General features: G+C 37.5%; 1 protein-coding gene across 2 annotated transcripts in view; it reads right to left on the bottom strand.

The window, feature by feature from the left end:
* LOC136841625 (uncharacterized) overlaps positions 1–14,381 on the bottom strand; it is a 30,073-nt gene extending 15,692 nt beyond the window's left edge. The window contains exon 1 of one of the 2 annotated variants that reach the window (XM_067108744.1): positions 14,058–14,381. In XM_067108744.1, coding sequence (XP_066964845.1) covers positions 14,058–14,234 — 177 coding nt within the window. In that variant the 5' untranslated portion in view covers positions 14,235–14,381. The remainder of the gene's footprint in view (positions 1–14,057) is intronic. The other variant, XM_067108743.1, reaches the window with a different exon arrangement.
* Positions 14,382–15,452: the final 1,071 nt, after the last annotated feature.

Genomic DNA, 15,452 nt, shown 5'->3' with positions numbered 1-15,452 from the left:
AAGGAAGAACAGGCGAAAACACGTTCACGGGGAAATAAAGTTTCTGACAGGGAGAGAGAGAGAGAGAGAGAGAGAGAGAGAGAGAGAGAGAGAGAGAGAGAGAGAGAGAGAGAGAGAGAATCTAGAAGACGAACCAGCAGAAAAAAAGGGGGTAGGGGGATGGGGAAAGGCGAGAAATGATAAATGAAAAAAGGAAAATGATCCATCAAAACTCAAGTTTACCCAACCGAACTGCCAGTGGAAAGACGCTTACACAAACACACAAGAATGTAGCATGATAATAAAACAATGAAAGATGAGTAACATTCTTGGTGCAGAAAGAAGATCCAGAAATAAAACGAAACCCGAGCAAATAGTCGAAGGCTCTGACAGCAAGCATTCAGGAAGTCTACTTTTAGCCAAGAGGCGATTTTCGTCTCCCGCTGAAGTTCACATTAATCTCGAAGTGACGAAGGAGGGACGTTGACAAGAGCACCACTTCCTGGCTGATGGCATTCTTCTTTATCAGTAACATATTGGAATGATCATTCTGATGAGCTTGCCGTTGACGAACCTGATGACTGTTGTCATTACTCGTTGGATGCAAAGCACTTTCAGTTCGGATGTATGACTGCTGAACTGTTTACGGTTGGAGTGGTCATGTAGCATGAAGAGAGCCATTCAAAGCCCACTTTGCCCTTCATGGATCCATGGGGTTTAATATCTTTAACTTTCTTTGCTATGATACACCTAAACCCTTTTATTCATCTTCTGAGAGATCTGACAGAAAAAAAATGTATCTTTGGTATTGTGAGGTACGTCTCAAATTTCAGTTATGAGATGTAAAAAAAAAAAACAAAGATAGAAGCAAGCCAACACGGCTGTCTGAATCTTTGGCTTAAGTAGGTCAAATACGTCATTCTCACGCAGCATAGTTTATCATTCCTCCTTTAATAAGCTTTGACAGACGCTGCTCAATACTAACTGTCTGCAGTAAATGACTGCAACAGATTCATCTGTCGGTACAAAGACAAAAAAAAGAAGAAGAAAAACTCGAGTCTCTTCAGCTCGAGAAATCAAAAGGTTCTGTGGAAAAGAACGAGGTCGCATACTTCTTTTTCATCTAAACTATATGAGAGGTTTCCTGCATGACCGAAAATGGTGGCCGGGGAAGCATCCAGTGCCAAAATTAGTGCCAGGGTTTGTGCCAAACACGGGCAGGCAGGGTTGGTTAATGGTGTTTCTCCCGGTGCCAGATGCACCAGCCCGAGGGCTTTCATATTTTTATTTTCTGTGCTGCCAAATTTCTCAGATACAGCAGGAAACAATACAGTGGGTAGAATCAGGTAAAAGCCTGCATTGAAAAGCTGCAACTAATTGCGAAAGGTCTGATAAGATTCTAGATAAGAGAAATCTCTATATTCTGAGCCACGTTTCTGAAAGGTAACCACCAGGACTTTTTTTTGTCTTCGTCATAGTTTAACTAGGTCGTGAGTCACAGAGCTTTATCTATGAGGTTTAAAATATAACTGAGTTTCTCACAGCCATCAAGATGATCAAGGGGTAAGGTGACCTTTTATAACATATGCTGGAGAGAGAGAGAGAGAGAGAGAGAGAGAGAGAGAGAGAGAGAGAGAGAGAGAGAGAGAGAGAGAGAGACAGTAAGCCAATCAAAAGAAACTGAATCAAGAACAGTCTGTTGAAAAATTTTCGGTGGCATAAAGGTTTCATGCAACTTCAGCAGCAACTCAGAAAAATCAAAGATTATACATATATAGAATATTATCCGGCTGGGCGTTTATTGATGCATTTTCCACATCTGCCATACTTGAGCTTCCAAAGCTATTGGAATGGGTTTGCACACGACTGCCAGATTTGTTGTTAAAAAATCTGGATATTCGTCCATTGAGATGATTTAAGTGCTGATCATCCTTTAGGCTATGGGGCTTTGGTGACGCGTTTGTTACAATTTTTTCTAAGTTCCCCCACAAACTTAGTTCAAATTTCCCTATTGGTTAATGAATTAACCGTCTCCAATTTCAAGGGAAAATTTAATCTTTATGATTTTTTAGTGCATTGTAACAACGGCTCACAAAGATATTAAATAGCAATGCCTGCTTTGTTGGAGATTTTGAGATATGTGAACAGGTGCCAGAATTAAATTCAAAGCTACTTCTAATGATTTTTTTTTCAAAAGTTTGTACTAGTGCTTCTTCATAAATCGATTTTTTTCATAATGAGTATTTCCCATCTTTTGGAGGAGTTTTAAAAGAAATTGATTATATGGACTCCTAGCTATGAAGTTTATCCTCTAAGACCAAGTACAGCACAAGTCTTTATCGAAGTCTTCAAACAACCTATCCTTATTTCAGGATCTTCTCCAAACGTTCCAATAATAAGGTAGTTATTTGTTCAAATTTCATTCATCAGCCACTTGTGAATGGATACTGGAAAATCTTTTTGCTTTATGAAGAAAGAGAATCGTAGGGAGTATAAAAAATAATGCTAATTAAATAAGATCTCTTATCTTTGTTACAAGGTTAATTGTCTATCACTGTTCACAGTTGCACACTGAGTATTAAAATCATGTAATAGTTCTGTAATACTCAATCTGATATCGTATGTTACATGTAACTTCATTTATACTTGTAAATAGTTAGCTAGCTGTGTTTTTACGCTCATTGCTACTGCTGCTGTTACTACTACTCCTCTCTCTCTCTCTCTCTCTCTCTCTCTCTCTCTCTCTCTCTTTTCCTAGTATTAAAATGCTTAATATAGTATTACAGGAATCAATTCTATATAACAGTGGTTTGTAATAGTAGCCAAGTGCATGAAGCGACTGAGTAAATCTCACGTTTGATTATATAGAATATATATATATATATATATATATATATATATATATATATATATATATATATATATATATATATATGTGTGTGTGTGTGTGTGTGTGTGTGTGTGTGTGTGTAAACTGAATCACGAAAATATGGAACGTGATAAATATATAAATAAAGATAAAATCCACGAAGGAAACGGAAACACTGGAGTGCTGCGAGGCCTTTCGACGCTAGGTCCTTTACTTAGCAGACTCCTTCGTGGATTTTATCTTTATATATATATATATATATATATATATATATATATATATATATATATATATATATGTGTGTGTGTGTGTGTGTGTGTGCTATAGTTAGAAAAGAAGACAGTCGAGAGAGCCGCTGTTAAAAGTCATCTAAGCTTCAATTCCTCCGTCAGTCGTCCCCTTTGAGGATTTTGGCAGCGTCGACCAATCCCTCGAAAAGAAGAAAATGAACAGTGACCAGGAAGTGTGAGACAGGCAGTGACGTCTAGAAAACAACAGCTGAGAGAGAAAGAAAGAGAGATAGAAACAGCTTTTACAGTTCGTTTCACTGAGATAAATCCTATTTATATTGGATTAAATGTGCACCAGCAGACCGCCTGAAGGAATGCTCTTTAAAACGAAGCGTGTACACGGTTTCTGAATTAAATGGCTGAGTACGTTTGGTTCGGGGCTTATAATCAGGGGAACCTCCTAGTTACAAAGGGAAATTTGAGAGAGAGAGAGAGAGAGAGAGAGAGAGAGAGAGAGAGAGAGAGAGAGAGAGCAGCAGTTCTATGTCCTTGGTCTGTCCTTGCAATCATCCATGATATTCACCGAAGAAAATCTCCCTTGACTGAAGAAGAGAACATTTATAGAAAGTCAAATCACAATTATTAAAATATTATGACTTCGCTGTGAGTGGGACAGACCAGAGTCACTTGTCAGGCCGAGTGCCAGAGAGAGAAAACCAGAGAAAATAAAGTATCTCGCAAGAGAAAATAGATGGGCAGAGCTAGCTACCAGATTTGTGACCTTGTGAGCTTTTTGCATTTTAATCTCTGAATATCAGGCGATTGATCTTGGGTCATATGGTGTGGCGTAACTCAAATTTAGGTCAGGTATTTACGTCAGTTGCTCTGACACTTATAACGACATTCATTTGGGAATTTATGAATTGGGTCTCATAATTCTTCGGCCTAAATGCTTTAACGGATGCCATGTCCGCTGCAACTGGTAATAAATGGTTCAGACTATCCACATGTCTTATGGTAGTTTTTAGATTAAATGACACAAATAAATACACACACACACACACACACAAGGGGCGAGAGAGAGAGAGAGAGAGAGAGAGAGAGAGAGAGAGAGAGAGAGAGAGAGAGAGAGAGAATACATATACAAGTCTTCCTTGCCAGCATTAATTGCAAAATTTGAAAATCCTAGTTTCCAAAATGGATAACTGTTGTGGACAAAGCATTGCTATGTGATATCTAATCAGGTCGTTTAAAGAACTAATCAGAATTATATTATCCCGCATCAAGTGATGTATTATCGTAGAGGATGCAACCTTAGCGAATACAATAATGTAACGTATCCTGCCCAAAATATGTCAGATAGTCAATCAAAAGCTACATCTCACAACTAAATGCGTATCAGATGTAGGAAACACAAGAGAAAGTAGCGTTAAAAATCGTAATCAAGGGGAGAGAAAAGGAAGATAGATATTCCACCTCCTCAAGCCAGAGTCCAGAACGATCTTCGCTTTCGTAAGAAAAATCATGGATGACTGAAATCGCCGGTCTTTCACAGTCGACTTATATTAGCTAACACTTCAGGGATGTGGAAAAGCAGTTCATTTCTAGTATCTAAGTCTTCTTCAATATAATTTTCAGTTATATTTGTTGCTTGAATGTATGTCAAAAACAGCCATTTATAGGAAAGAAAAGTTGTGTTGATTCCGTGATTTCTTAACCTATTATAGAACCAACTACTTCTCTACGTCAAGTTAACACAAATTCCACTGTATGTGCTGCTTTCCCTTGTTTTTGACTTTACATAAGGAGCAAACACTTAGGATAGCTGAAGGTATTTTTATCATCTGCTGTCAATTTGATTCTTAATTTTATGCTGTACTTAAACAAATGTGTTTGACTGAAACTGAAATAAGAACAGTAATTTTTTCAATTTGGCTGGGAAAATAAATCAGACAAATAACTTTGTCTTTACATCTTCAAGTGGTATCACCTTCTGGAAGTTATCAACCTGACAATCCATGCAGAGCTTGCCAGCCTTCATTAACGAAGTGTATGCTGGTAGAGATAGTTATCTCTTTGACAAACTCGGTCGTATGTACAGATACTAGTGATTTTAAATGAAGTGATTCACTTAGGCAAGTTTTCTTTGGAATTTTGGTCTTTGCTCTGTGAATTATTGGTGCTTCTGTAAAAATGCAGATCTACGTTTTAAGGAACTAAATTGCTCTGACATCAGCGTTGTCATCATCATTATAAATGCGTGCTGTTATTAACCGTTTGTATGTCCAGTCAGTTCAGATTTCACTATGAAAATACTTATTTTAAGCATCCAAGGTTACTAGAACATGGCAAAACACACTAAGGGAAAACAGCCTCTCTAAAGACAGGGATGATCGGCCTTCTTCATTAAAAGGCCAGGTACTGTACTAGGCCATCCTCAATGCAGAGGGAAGAGAGCCCACGTCTGTCTCGACTACTGAGAGAAGTAGAACGATAAAATTGGGATCATATTCAGTGTATTATCGAGTACCACATATAGTGATTAAAGCTGTCACCCTATTCTTATTCACCATTCTTTGAGTATTGCTCTCATACTTGGGTGTTTCATCTGCACCCTAGGGAAGTCGTCTTTTTAGGAACTCCGCAACACCTCTTCTCTCTGCTCTCTGTCTTTCCCTCGCAAGGTGGTTTCCCATCTCTTTTCTGCAAGTATTATTTCGGTTACTGTTCTGCTAAGATGAATGAGTTTGTCGTTCCCACCGTCGGGGACCTACGCAGCTCTTGTCAAACTGCTTTTTCTTATGCTTACCCTAAGGAATTTAGTAATCTTCGTACTACATGGTTAAGAGATTGTTTCCTACCTACTTATATATATATATATATATATATATATATATATATATATATATATATATATATATATATATATATATATATATATATATATATTTGTATGTATGTGTGACCTACTTGTCACATTTCTTCCGTAAAGCTTCGAACCAAGGGCATGGGAAAGTAACAGAATGAGTTGAATGCTCGCGGGTTGTTTATCTGAGCAAAAATTCCTCATCGCTAAATTTTAAGGAAACCACAAAGACAACTTGCTTTGAGAAGAGACAGGAAAATACATTCTTGGTATATTTATCGTGTCAAAGTCGGTAGTAAATATTTGTAAGCAGAAATGCGGCAGTTGGTTATCACTACAAGGCATTGATTATGCAATGTACTTATATAAGGTAGTATATATCAAACAAGTCTTGTATTTACTGAACATATGTTTTATATATCAGTAAAGAATAATTTCATAAGTATACACTTGCACATTAGAATATGCTCATTTATTGTTGTATGCCATTTCTTCTACATGCCTTCAAAATGGCTGCCTTATTTAACATGATTATTCTATAGGTGTCTTTTTAGAATGTAATTCAGCATCAGTAAAAATAGTAATTGAAATTGAAAAGGAATTGGCTTAACGGCTTGGAAAGAAAAAAATGATTTTTGTAGATAAAATCAGCACAAGCAGAAAGTTTACTTTCTGAAAACCATGAATCGAATGACAACTCATTCGAAAGATTACAATATGGAAACTCAGTTATTTATATGGAATTTCATGAAGATCGCTTTTGAGTTATCAGTAGTACATTTCAGAAAAATGTTTTACATTTGCTGTACGTACACTTGCTTTCGTTTGCAAATGTAGGTCCTTGCCCAGATCCTTGGAGGGGATGTGATGTATGATGCCAGTGGCATTTTTAAACATATTTTAGAAACTGGAGTTTTACATAAGATATAATTTTATTTCCTAAAAGTTTTAATAAATATACTACGCTATGTAGTCGTTTAATTAACATCGGCATCAATGACCATAGAAGTCACGACGCCTGATAACTTGAAATCATTCATTCATTCATTCATTGCAAATGTAGGTACAGCATCCCATTCTCCGCTTCGATATACTTCACTACCTTTGCACTATCTTCAACGCTCTTTTCCTTCGAATTCAGTACAGAGCTGTTACTTAATAAAATCCTTTTCCTCGCGTCCTCAACTTCAGAAAAAGGCTGAATCATTTGGCATAAGATCAAATCGCAAGCACGGGAGGAGAAGAAATCGTATTCTGTGAATACGTGCACACTGCAAGATGCTGAATGCCCTCAAGATCTATCTCTGACATTTATCATATGCCTGATAAACTATATTGGGAAAAAAGTCCTGTACTTGAGCTCTCCATCAGAGCTTCTTTTAGCCCACGTGAATTCATTCCAGATTCTATAAACAGGACGTCACGTTCATACAAATGTAACGACTTATAATATAAAGTGTTTGGTATAATGGTAACCAGTTTGCAGCAGAATAGCACGAAGTTGATATTCTAGTTCGCGAGCGAACAAGCGCCTCAGCTCAAGAAAGAAACTCTGGGGTTATATTTTCTTCTAACATGCGCACGCGCACAAACACCCCCCTCTTCCACCCATCTATCACCAGTCCCCAGAACTCCCCATATTACCTGCACTATGTGGAGCCCCAAAAATTTGGCACCTACACACCTCTTCATTTTTTCCCTCTCCTCCCTCCCACCCACCACCATCCAATGCCTTATTTGTACTCATAACCAGAGGAGGTCTTCTAAACTAAAGCCCAGACGCGATAGAGGACACACACACACACACACACACACACATACACGCACTTCTCTCCATTAGCGGATGGCTGGCCGCCCCCTCTCCCACTCATACACACGCACACACACACACACAACGCACAAACACACACACAAGTGCAGTATTCAGCCAGCACTAATATCGAATAACTATGAACGTGCGAGAGAAAAGGCTACAAGAATAGATTCAGAGCGGAGCCCAGCTTGTCTAGTATTTTGCACTTTTATATCAACTCAGGGCCTGTCCAAGTATTTATTTCTGAGAGTATCTTGGGTCTAGGTTTCCGTCTTCTATTCTCTCTCTCTCTCTCTCTCTCTCTCTCTCTCTCTCTCTCTCTCTCTCTCTCTCATGTCTTTTCGTGCACTTCCCAGAGGTGGTCTTGGTAGCACGTGCTTCTGTTGTCTTGAGTGTTTTTCCTCATTCTTGGCCAGTGAATCTACGCACTTGACCGTGGCCAGTACAGTATTCCTTGCATAACTTGCCTACGTCTGACGACGGTAGGCGTCCATTACGCATTTTTTGTTGTTGTTGTTTTTCTTTTACTTCTTTAGCCATAATTTTGACTTAAAACCATTTTTTAAATTGTAGGGGCCCTAGAAATCTATGGTAATAGCATGTTAAGTTTATGAGATCAGTGTAAGTGTAATAAAACCCTTTCTGATTCTTTTAATTTTCTTTTTTTATTGGTTCTATTTTAGACCAATTTTACCTGCATCAAAATTTCTGTCAGAAATGTGGTCTACCTGTTTAGAAGTCGTGTTTTAGAATTATTGTACACCTTATGTGATATCTTTTCAGAAGCAGCACTGTGTGAGAATACGGTTAAATATGAAATTCTGCTTCACCTCATTCTGTAAAATCTCAACGATTGGATATGTAAATAAATAAGACGATAAACATACAGATAAATCAGTAAATGAATGTAACTTTGTGACTGAATTGTTAGATTCTTGAAGAGCATTTCGCCTTAATAAAAAAAAAAAGAGAGAGTATCTCGGCGAAAAAGAGAGCGTAGAGCTACAGAGATTCCATGGTGATTTTGTCATGAACAAAAATAACAGTTTATCAGCGAGGCGCCTTTATCAAAGACTATTTCGGCACAGCGGGCGGGGAATTTTAGATATTTTTACTAAAGCCAATCCCGGGCTGTGTAGCCAATGGGTGAATTAGACGTTTGACCAAAGTGAACTTTATCACTTAGGGTATTTTTACACGTCTTACATAAAACCGATGTTTGATTTCGTCGTCAAAAGATCTTTTTAATAAAAGCCATCATTTCACCATGGCATTTAGATCTATTTTGACATTTTCGACCGTAGCCATTGGTTATTAGGAAGAGCAATTCAGTGATTTTGAAAACTGATAGCTCTTGCTTTCAAAGTTACATTTCAGCTACGTCTTAGAAAATGACGAGTGTGCTTAAAAAGATGGCGAGAGAATGAACATGAATTATTCTGGTTTTTTCCCCTCGGATTTGCTTTTCTTGCTACGAATCAGTTGCTAGAAACTGTTGGAAAGCAAAATGGATGTCTCTCTTGTAGTCATATGCTTACGCAAATACTTGTGCACTCGTCTCATAGCTTACCCTCAAGCTTATACTCAATGGAATATGTATGTCTGTGTGTGTGTATACTGTATACGCACACACACACACGCACACACACATATATTTACACATATATATGCAGAGATGAAAACTTTTGAGTATATGTATATCAAATCATATTTTTTTCTTCTACTCTATAGTGTTTGGCACTCGATCAGATTCCTCAGTGTGAAATATTAGGTCAGTGTTTTATGGTTACTAGATTAGCCTAGAACGTTGAAAAGTAACAAGGCAGGTGTTTCCCAACCGGATAAACTTAGATTCGGTTGTGTCATTTGAGAAGGGCTGACGGCTTATGAGCAGAAGCTTGGCAAAACATCCACAGTAGAAGCAGGTTCAAGAAGGGCGTTGCAAATTGCAAAAAGTGGAGAATTTAAGCGTGGCAAGAATAAATATGGAAAGGCCAGGGTTGGTCTGGAAGTGTCGTACACGAGCATCGATGTCAACATCCCATAGTTAACGCACATCAGGCTTTGTTTCGAGCAGAGAGAACTGTTTCGAGTAATCACACAGTGGACTGTTAGTCAGGTCTTACATGGCAGACAGCAGTGGGAAACTCAAGATATACGGAAAGTATGGTGTTCAGCAAAGAAAAGAATGACGTAAGTGTATTATTTTCTAGGACTCTGGGACGAGATTGTCTGATGCCAGGTTGAAGGGTTGTTGTTGCGAAGAGTGTAGGCGAAGTTCAGAATTAGATTGTCTGCCTGTGGCTTCATCTGGCTGGTCCCTAACCTACTTTGGCTTCGCATTCGGCGAAATGAATTTTCTTCAAAGAATTCCTTGTACTTTTATTAGGTAAACACTATTTACTCATTTAGGTTTTCTCTTCGTTGTCTGTTTGTTTAAGCCGCTTTTTCAAGGAAGTCACCTTGACAAGGCTGTAGTTGGTCGAATGCGTCAGCGTTTTTAACTTGGGGAAAGTTGGCGGAGTTTTTTGTATCTGTTGAAGAATCATATACTTGGCCTTATGCAGAAAAGATGATTTTATAAGCAAAACCATAAGTATTCTATGTTTAGTTAGTTTCTGTAATTATAGTAACAGCAAATTAAAGGAAACTGGAGGTCTTACTTGTAAACTTATAAAGTTTTGATGAGATGTCCTTGTTAAACATTAGTGTTTATTGACACTTTTCACAAGGATCCACTAAACTGCAGACATCACATTTAAATTTGCATCATTTTAACCATCTGATCTAGTGGACAGTTTCATGACTTAATTCTTGTTTCTTCTAGTTCCTTTTATCACTTGAAGTATTCTGTAATACCAACCCTTTAACAACGTTTTGTTGTGAGCAATTGTTCTGATATGGCGTATTGTAGGCAGTCATAAAACCCAGCAATGTGAACTAATGGGCTATTAGTTTAATTTCCGCTTTTTGTATTGCATTTTTTTATTGGCCTTATTAACAACATTTATTTAACTTATTTGTTCCTGTTTTTACCATGCTTCTTATTCAGACTGAGTAAATGGCGTTCTCACAGTGATCACTTTTGAATAAACTTTTGGCTACTCTCATCAGCAGGCTTGGGCTCTCCTTATTTGTAAAAAAGTTAAGTATACCTTAGTTTAACCAGACCACTGAGCTGGTTAACAGCTCTCCTAGGGCTGGCCCGAAGGATTAGACTTATTTTACGTGGCTAAGAACCAATTGGTTACCTAGCAACGGGACCTACAGCTTATTGTGGAATCCGAACCACACTATACCGAGAAATGAATTTCTATCACCAGAAATAAATTTCTCTAATTCTTCATTGGCCGGCCGGAGAATCGAACGTAGGCGCAGCAAAGTGCTAGCCGAGAACGATATCGACTCATCCAACGAGGAACTTCCTTATTTGTAGGAAATGATACACTAAGAGCCATAAAATTTAGAATTTTTTCGTCTTAGGCAAAATGCGGTTGTCAGTTGATGTACTGATGGAAAGACTACCGAATCATTCATTGCAAAACAGGGCGAAGGTTTCTGTTCTTCAGAATGTGAGCTGAACTTAGAAGTGGCTTTGGAGGAACTTGTATTCCTTCGTAGCAGAATAAGCCTGTGTACATCAATCTAGTTATTTCCACATATTACGTAACAGGTCGGGTTGTATTGGTTTAGAATCTATTTTATAAAACAGGACACTGTAGGTAGGCTCCTGATTACTGATTTTGTTCTAGTTTTCTGTAAAAGAAAACTATCGAGATGACTTTGTCAGTCCGTTCGCACTTTCTTTGTCCGCACTTTTTCTGCCCGCCTTCAGATCTTAAAAATTACTGAGGCTAGAGGGCTGCAAATTGGTATGTTGATCATCCACACTCCAATCATCAAACACACCAAATTGCAGCCCTCTAGCCTCAGTAGTTTTTATTTTATTTAAGGTTAAAGTTAGCCATGATCTTACTTCTGTCACCGCTATAGGTATCAGCAACACAGGCCACACCGGACCGTGGCTGAAGGTTTCATGGGATGCGGCTAAGAGTTTCACGGGCCGTGGCCGAAGGTTTCATGAAGCATTATACAGTGTGCAGAAAACTCAATTGCACCAAAGAAACTTCGGCACATTTTTTACTTGTTTGTTATTGCTATTGATAATAATGATATTATTTACGATAATCGTGATGATCCCATCAATAGTACAGTAATCAAATAAATTTTCATAATAACTATTTTCTAACGATTACGGTGCCATTATCGTTATCATTCAAAAGAACAATGTCTTCAAGCAGAAGAGTATCGCAATATGCGTCATAACGCGATTTGTCTCAAGTTTTTAATAGTACCACGAAAGTTAAGGTAATTCACAGTCGTATTTAGAAGTTTAGTTTTATTTAATTTTTCTTTATGTTAGATACTCTTCTCCTGGGGCGTAAAAACTCCTCAGTGCCAGGAATTATCTCTGGTAGGAAGGCGAAATCAAAATGTCTGAAGTTTGATGTTGTGTTTAGAAATCTATGGCATAAGCGTCGCGGAACTTTGCGGAGAATCGGTCGATTCTAGAAGCATCTTTGCCCTTTCCGTATAGGTTGGATGGAGGGCATTTGCCGTGCTGAGAAAACAAATATTTAGCAATTTATCTGGACTGGTAAACATACAAAAATCGGTTTATCACTTTTCAAGGCTTCTTCAGTTAACTAATGCTGTTATTGCTTAGAAAGGCGAATGTTCCAGTAAATTTGATCTTCACCTATATACTCTTCTGAAAGTGTTTCGTGTCCGCTGCTTCATTTACGTCTACCGATTCACGTGCATTGGAAATATTGTTCACTTATCTTTTGTTTGATCTTTATTTAAAAGTAGGCCAGGGGAAAAGGCAACTCAGTTTTCATCTATAACTGTCTTTAACCTGAAGGGAAAACGCCAAAGAATGGGAAAGGAAACTGAATCATATTTCGAAAGTAGCAGCAGAAACGCTTCTGAAAAGACGCACGATTATAAGAATGAGTATTGTTGTCAGAAGGATATATACATATACATACATACATATATATATATATATATATATATATATATATATATATATATATATTATGTATAAATATATATGTATATAAATGTAAATATATGTTTATATATATACGTGTATATATGCATGTATATATATTATATGTGCACCTGTGTTATCTGTAAAACATTGTGGTGAAAATAGATAACACATAATAACGTAGAATAGAGTACGAGTAGCGATAAAAGAGACGCTAAGGTTATCTGAATGACTTAGTTGAATGCTGAAGGGCGTTGATAAACCCATAGACAAATGAGAATCATTTTCGCGCCTCGCTTATTTCTAAGAAATTTTTATTATTTTTTGTTTGTGGTGATTCTCATCATCGTATTATCATGCATAGTTATCAAACATGATCTTAAAATTGAGATGCAACTTAACAAAAGAGTAATAAACTTAATCCAGTTACTTGAGAGAGAGAGAGAGAGAGAGAGAGAGAGAGAGAGAGAGAGAGAGAGAGAGAGAGAGAGAGAGAGTATTTGATGTCCAAGAGCAAAACATACGAAAAAAAAAGAACTTTTCAGTGAGAAAATGGCAAATTTGTGTCAATACAGTTTTGTGATCTAATAATCAGAATTTGAGAAAGGAATGAAAAATACCGTACTGTTCACGAAACACAATAAAGAAATATATATATATATATATATATATATATATATATATATATATATATATATATATATATAAATATATATATACTTATAAAATATATATATATATATATATATATATATATATATATATATATATATATATATATATATATATATATATATATATATATATATATATATATATATATACTGTATATACAGTATATATGGAGAGAAATAGAGAGAGATAAATAAACAAAAATAACAGAATTTCTACGGAACTAAGCACATGAGTAATAAGAATATATATGAACAGATAAGTTAACATACATTATATGCCTATTCTAGAACACATCTTTTTGTAATAAAGAAAAAAAAAATTTTTTGCTTCACAGCACAATTTTAGAATTTTACTTCTGGTATCCATGACACAAACAAACATTTCCTTGAAATCACTGTAACCTGCAAATGAACATTTCAGTCTTGCTGGAAACTGTCAGCAGTCCTCCGGTTAAAAGCTTTTCCAGCACAGCCTTTGGAACACAAAATCAGTGACACACGAAATATAGGAGCCCGTGGCTCCCTCTGCTGAAGGAACTCATTGCCTTGCACCTTGTGGTCAAAACTCACCCTCTTGGACATGGATCCGTCAATGCCATATTCTCTGTCAATTTCCAGGAGGTGGCCTCCTTCTGGAAGGTGGACTGTGGTACAGATGGAGCGTTTTCCCGTCTCGTCCCTCTTCTCCCTCTGGCGGAGACCGATGGGGGTGTACTTGTAACCGTAAGATGATGGCCAGGCACTCATGGCTGCAACTCGATTATTTGTGTTTATGAGAATGGAAGACGAGAGACAGGGGGACAGAGAGAGAGAGAAGAGTGATGTCCACACGCTAGGGGTTCCGGGGCAACACTGATTTGAAAATGATCTCTTTTGGCTGCGGTTCCTCCTTGGCATGCAGCCGCCGCCATCGCCTTCTTTTCCCCAACCTCACCGCCCACCGCCCATCGTCAAACCGCCAGAAATATTCGTCCCTTTCCTTTCTCGTGCGTCTCTGATCAAACCTGGTCTTGCGAGGCGGTGAACGATGCAGAGAGAGAGAGGGGAAAAAACATCAGGGCACAGAGAGCAACATGCCCAGAAAACACATATACAGAGACCCGAGGGTATTTCTGGGTATGCGTTCCCCCGCCCGTCCGACCTCTTGAAGGCCTCCTCGTTCGTCTAGAGGCTTCAGGCTTTTCCTTGTCGCTTACCAAGTGTTAGCAGGAGACGAGGGACTGTTGATTTTGTGCCCTCGAATGTTTCTGTCTGGGGAAAGAGACGTAGAAAAAGTCTTGGATTATTTTCTGTCATTCCATATCTATTCTCTGTGCTTTCTCCCATATACAGACGATATCTGATCCCGTTAGCATTGAAGGGCAGGAAATTTGCAGACTAGGTGGCGTGCATCCTTGGAAAAGATGACATTTTTGATTCTTGAATTTTCACTGTTAATAGAAATGATATTTTTTACAGTTACATATGGAATCTAGTTAGGGAAAATAAAGATGCATTCTGTCAGCGATCTTCTGTATCTTGGTTTGGCACCTGATTCCAGATTGTAAACTATGGTAATTGCATACTTTGCAATGATGACCTTGAGTCTTATCTTCTGGAGTGCTCAACACCAAAGGTATAGTTAGATCTAGGAACAATAATATCACCAGAGAATAATTTTTTTCAACTCGACAAGTTCATCTTACTCTGAACTATTCAGTTATTTTTAGTGTTGAGAAATAATTGTTTAATGTTCAAATATTTCAATCTCCTTCCTTTAACTTCTCCATTATGGTTTTTCATCTTGTAAAAATAAACATTTAATTTTCTTTATGACTGCTTAGAGATTAATTTTTCATAAAGTATATTTTACTTTCCATACTCCACATCTTAATGGAGCATTTCATTGTTTCATCAAGTCAGACATTATGGTCTTTCCTGTCAGTCTAATATCCTCAACAGTAAGTTTCACACCTAGGACAAAAT

The sequence above is a fragment of the Macrobrachium rosenbergii genome, chromosome 9 (assembly GCF_040412425.1).
Source record: "Macrobrachium rosenbergii isolate ZJJX-2024 chromosome 9, ASM4041242v1, whole genome shotgun sequence".
Taxonomy (NCBI): domain Eukaryota; kingdom Metazoa; phylum Arthropoda; class Malacostraca; order Decapoda; family Palaemonidae; genus Macrobrachium; species Macrobrachium rosenbergii.
Note: the sequence above shows the minus strand (reverse complement) of the source record. Positions and strands in the feature narration are given on the sequence as shown.